Genomic DNA, 5466 nt, shown 5'->3' on the forward strand with positions numbered 1-5466 from the left:
ATGATAGGAAAAAGGGAAAGGAGAATTGATTTATAATTGATAGGAAAACGAAAGTTATTGTTATGTTTTTTGTTATTTTGAATTTTATTTTTACATTAGAATTCAAATATTATTTATATTTAATTATTTATAATTTTAAGAAGTTTGTTATTGGAGTAAAATAGTTTTTATATCATGGATATATCGCCTCTATCACACCTTCCCCATGTGATATTATAATCTAGATCATATCCATTTTTATCCAACTTTATTCTTTCTTAGATAAGAACCAAACATAAGATAAATTTTATCTTATAATGATTTTTATCCTAACAAACAAACATAGCCTAAGGGTCTATTTGTTTCACTTAAAAAAATTCAGAAAATTATTTTCCTTATTTCAGGTGTTTGGTTCGCTTAGAAAAATGAGTTAACGAAAAATTATTTTCCTACCAAAGCTTAAATTCAAGAAAAATATTTCCATTTTGAAAAAACTAGAAAAACATTTTTCAAAATGTTTTCCTAGTATTAGCTATTAGGTAGGGTCTCTAATTAATAAAACGTTTATTCTTATAGACATACATATATTTTTCATAACAAAAAATATGAATTTTTAATTACTTTTTGTTATTTATGTTGTCTTTTTGTTTTTTCTTTTCTTTTCCTTTCTACTTCTTCCTCCACCAACGGTGTGCCTTGGCGACCGGCCATGATGCGAGCCAACAAGCTCGAGGCTTGAGGCTTGGCTAATTTAGGTGAGCCTGAGCTTGCCCAGGCCGCCGAGCTTGGGGCTTGCCAAATCCTAGCAAGCTCATGACTCGGCCAAGGCCAACGAGCTCATAGCTTGCTAGATCTAGGCAAGCTCGGGGCCTGTCCAATCTTAGTGAGCTCAAGCTTGTCTATGTCTATTACTGGCTAGTCGCAGCAAAGGAAAGGGAAAAAGAAAATGAAAGAAAAGAAAAAGAAAAAAATTAAAAATTCGATTTTTTTTTAAAGTTATGAGATTGAAGTTTTTCAATGAGATCCAACTATCAGAATATATTTTGGATCATATATTACTAAATAAAGGAAAATTGTCAAGGATGTATCCAGCCTTTAATAATTCCAACTTAGGACTTCATTTTCTCATCCGATGACTTTCTAGAATAAGCCATCGCCACCCATTCAGCAAGGCCATACTTCCGGACATATCCATCTCGGACGCACTGGCCAGCACTTTACGGGAACATACAGAGATTTTGTTCGATTTTGCTTTCTCCCTATCCACCTCCGCTTCGTCGCTGCCCGCGGCACCGCGCCCTCCTCCCGGCCCCACGCTCCTCCCTCTTAAGTAGCTTCGTGATTGGAGGCCATTCTCGTTCACATTAGCATCGACACTGACACCGACACCGACCCGCACGAACATAGACATCTCGCACAGACTTCCTCTGCAGGAACTACGTACTCTGATGGCTTCTCCGTAAGGATCTCTCGCGATCTTGCGCTTTCGTTCTCTTTCCTGCGAAATTCGTGCCATTGTTTCTATTTTTTGACGATCCCTTGCTTGGTTTTTCGTTTCGATTCTGTTGCAGCGCCGTGGTAGAGAACTTGCCTCCTTCGTTGAACTCCAGCGCCGAGCAACCTCCTCTTTTCGATGGAACGACGAAGTTCGATTCTTCTCTTATTCTTTTCTTTCTTTTTTTTTTTTTGGTCGTTGACCGTCGTTCGAGTCGATTCAGTGCGATTAATGATTAAATCGTTGAACAAGAGATTGTCGTATCGTCTGATTATGTTTGTATTCTCCGAATTGTCTGAAGGTTGTACACCTGTTATACATGCCCATTTGCTCAGCGTGTCTGGATCGCGAGGAACTATAAGGTGAGTTCATTCTCTGTGATCTTGTGAAATTTAACAATATTAAGCGTCCTTTAGTTCATTTTGATTGGGTTCGTGATTAGTTTCTGAAATGGGATTGTGTTTCCGAGATCAGGGACTGCAGGACAAGATTAAGTTAGTTCCTCTTATTCTTGAGGACAGGCCTGCTTGGTACAAGGAAAAAGTCTACTCCGTGAATAAGGTGATTCTTCTTTCGCTTGTCTTTAGCCTGTCACCGGCTGTTTTAATTCTTGCTGTGCGTTTCAAGTTAGTAGCCCGAATTTTTTTGCTCGACACTAATTGTCAAAGCCCAACTTGGATTAAATTAGGATTCCAAGCGATTGCTGCTGGATTCCGGATTTTAAAGATTGGCTCAATTGTGATTTTTATTTCAGAAAGTTTAGACTCTTAAGGGTAGCTGATTTTAGTTTATAGGAACTAAATTGGCCTTTTTCACCTTTAAAATTAAAAGAATAATGTTTAGCCAGTATTGATTTGATGGGTACATTTTGTTTTTCTACCGCTGTAACTTACGATTAGGTCCCGGCATTGGAGCACAACGGGAAAATCATTGGAGAGAGCCTAGACCTCATCAAATACGTGGACAGCAACTTTGAAGGGCCTTCTCTTTTCCCTGATGTGAGCACTGGATAGCAAATGTGTATTTCTTTTTCTGCGGCTTGCACATAACAACATAACTGAGTGGCCTCTTGTTGTTGCTAGGATCCTGAAAAGAAGAAGTTTGTTGAAGAACTGTGGTCTTATGTTGATGAATTCATAAAGATAGTCTACACTTCATTCAAGGGAGAAGGACCAAAAGAATGTGGTAAGTACTCTGAGCACTTTCTTTGATGATAGGTATCTCCATTACCATTATTGAACTTCATCTTCTGTGTCAGGTCCTGCTTTCGATCATTTGGAGAGTGCTCTTGGCAAATTTGAGGATGGACCATTCTTTCTCGGCCAATTCAGTGGGGTATGTTGGCATTCTCGCATTTGATAAGGGGCTCTTCACTTGGTTTTCCTTTTCTAGATGGGTTAAACAAGAGATCCATGCACTTCATATGATGTGCAAACCAATCTTGGAAAAAGAAATTTGGCCTGATATGTGGCTATCAAGATGTAATTCTTTCTGTGCTTGACTATTTTGTGATTTCAGGTGGACATTGCCTACATCACATTTGTTGAAAGATTCCAGATCTTCTTATCTGAAGCATTTAAGTATGACATCACTGCAGGCAGACCTAAGCTAGCAGCATGGATTGAGGTATGGGAAGTAATCTAGTCTCTGGCCAATGCTTGTTTTAAGTTCATTTCCGTTCCATTTTGGACAAAATTCTTTCTTCCCACGAACAAAAGAAAGCCAAATTCCAAGATTGATGCTGAGTAAAATGGTGAATCAGCGATAATAGTTTCAGGATAGTGTCTAGAGCAAACCTTTGGCCATGTTGAACCATTGTAGCGTGGAAGCATGTCTCCGGAGAGATTATTACCTGCGGAGAGGCAATTGTTATCTAAAGTCATCAAACGTGCTGTGTGGGATTTTCATTAATAGTCTCCATAGTTTTCTTGTAGAACCATCTATAGAATAAGAGAGTCCTCATTCTCCACCGACCTCCACATCGTTCACTGTTGTGGTGACTACGTTTTCTATGTAAATCGCATCCTCTCATGAGAGGAAAACATGAATAAGTTACCTTTAGAGACCAATTAGTCTTACAGAACCTTGGAATCTAGTGTGCTTATACTACTTGGACAACGAAGGTCATATTGTTACTAGATGCAGATTAAGCAGCTCTGCTCAATTTCATCTTGCTCAAAAGAATATTATGCATTGACGTTTCCTCTCACATCATCCCATGCAGGAAATGAACAAGATCGATGCTTACAAGCAGACAAAGACTGATCCTAAAGAACTTGTTGAATTCTACAAGAAGCGCTTCACTGTAATGCTTCTTACCCAGATTCAATTTCATGTCATGAATTTTTCTGAACAACTTTCTTTTCTCTCTCAGCTCCAGTGAGATTGTTTCTAGTCGCTAATCAGTTTTTTTTTATTCAAATGCAGGCTCAGCAGTAAATGGAGTCATGACCATGCTAGGCTATATATGAAGTAATAAGGGGAGTAAGAAGAGTTGAATGGCTTGATAATTGTTATACCTTATTTTGATGTTTCTCTAAGGCTAGTTGTGTTGTGTCTCCGCTCTAGATGCAGCGATGCTTCTTTTACAGCTTGGAAATGTAATAGGGATAGTACTTGAAATTTCACAAATAAAACAGATCATTTACGACTCCTTTGCATTACAGTCTATCTTCTTATTGATGTTTCTTTTTTGATGGGAAAACAGTAACAATTCAAATAATATCAAATTAACGCAGTGGAATAAAATAATCTCCCCTCTTGTGTAAACCTAATAGGAATTGATATAGTAGAGTAAAATAAATATCAAGCACACAAACACAAGACGGTTTTTTACATGGAAAACCTCCTCGATGTGAGGAGATCAAAAACCATGGGACCAGAGTCCACCCAAAAATCTTCACTATCAACAAAATTAGGTGAACAATGTTCTTCTCTAGCAAATATTAGAGGTACATAGCAGCAAAGACTTCAAGAACATAATTCTTGGCAATACACATGAACTTCACAAGAGATCAATGATAAATCTGCCAAAAAACGTAGGTTTTGATCAATCCACAAAAAACCTAATGTATGGAGCTTCAAACAAAAATGAAACCGTTCAGATTCAAGAAGATTGCGCCACAAACATGTTGAGATAATTTCAGCTCAATCAGACCACGAATTGACCTCCGATACTAGCTTGATGTAAATCAGACTTTGCCCTTACCCCAGATTTTCTACTTTCTCTTTTTCTCTTGTTACTATGTCTTTTGTGGCTACCACTCTAAAGATAGTGAGAAACCCTATTTCTCCATATGACTTATCATATGTGCTCAAGCCCTTTTTGGGTTTGCAACTCATTGGGCCTCCTCCACATAGGAGTGAATCCAGCTAACAAATCTTCTCCTCACGACAATGTGGAGGGATTCACCATCCCCTGCTATCAATTGGCAATGTTCAAGTTTCTCTCTTGGTAGAGCCTTCGTCATCATATCAGAGCCATTATGATCTGTATGAATTTTCTCAAGTTTCAACAACTTTTCATCTAGAACATTCCTTATCCAATGATATCTAATATCAATATGTTTCGCTCTAAAATGAAAAGATGAATTCTTACCAAGATGAATTGCGCTTTGATTATCACAAAATAGCACATACTTCTTTTGCTTGAATCCAAGTTCTTCTAAGAACTTCTTCATCCATAACATCTCTTTACTAGCTTTAGTCGCTACAATAAATTCAGCTTCGGTTGTAGAAAGTGCAACATACTCTTACAATCTTGACTTCCATGACACAGCTTCACTCGCAAAAGAAATCAAATAACCAGAAGTAGATTTACGCGTATCAATATCTCCTGCCAAGTCGAAATCTATGTATCCAACTAACTCAAGTTTTCCGATCCCGAAATTGAGTTTCAAATTTGAAGTTTCCCGAATATACCTCATAATCCACTTCACTGCATTCCAGTGCTCTCTGCCTAGATTTGACAAATAGCGACTAACAACGCCAAC

The 5466-nt window shown here is 38.0% G+C and overlaps 1 protein-coding gene across 1 annotated transcript; it reads left to right on the plus strand.

The window, feature by feature from the left end:
• Positions 1–1199: 1199 nt before the first annotated feature.
• LOC104436032 (glutathione S-transferase L3) lies at positions 1200–4137 on the plus strand. Its single transcript, XM_010048768.3, has 10 exons — positions 1200–1438; positions 1551–1625; positions 1776–1836; positions 1949–2035; positions 2374–2472; positions 2557–2659; positions 2733–2809; positions 2993–3100; positions 3699–3779; positions 3902–4137. Exons 1-10 carry the CDS (start codon positions 1428–1430, stop codon positions 3911–3913), a joined length of 714 nt encoding a protein of 237 aa, XP_010047070.1. The 5' UTR covers positions 1200–1427; the 3' UTR covers positions 3914–4137.
• The last annotated feature ends 1329 nt before the right edge of the window (positions 4138–5466 follow it).

The sequence above is a fragment of the Eucalyptus grandis genome, chromosome 1, assembly GCF_016545825.1.
Source record: "Eucalyptus grandis isolate ANBG69807.140 chromosome 1, ASM1654582v1, whole genome shotgun sequence".
NCBI lineage: Eukaryota > Viridiplantae > Streptophyta > Magnoliopsida > Myrtales > Myrtaceae > Eucalyptus > Eucalyptus grandis.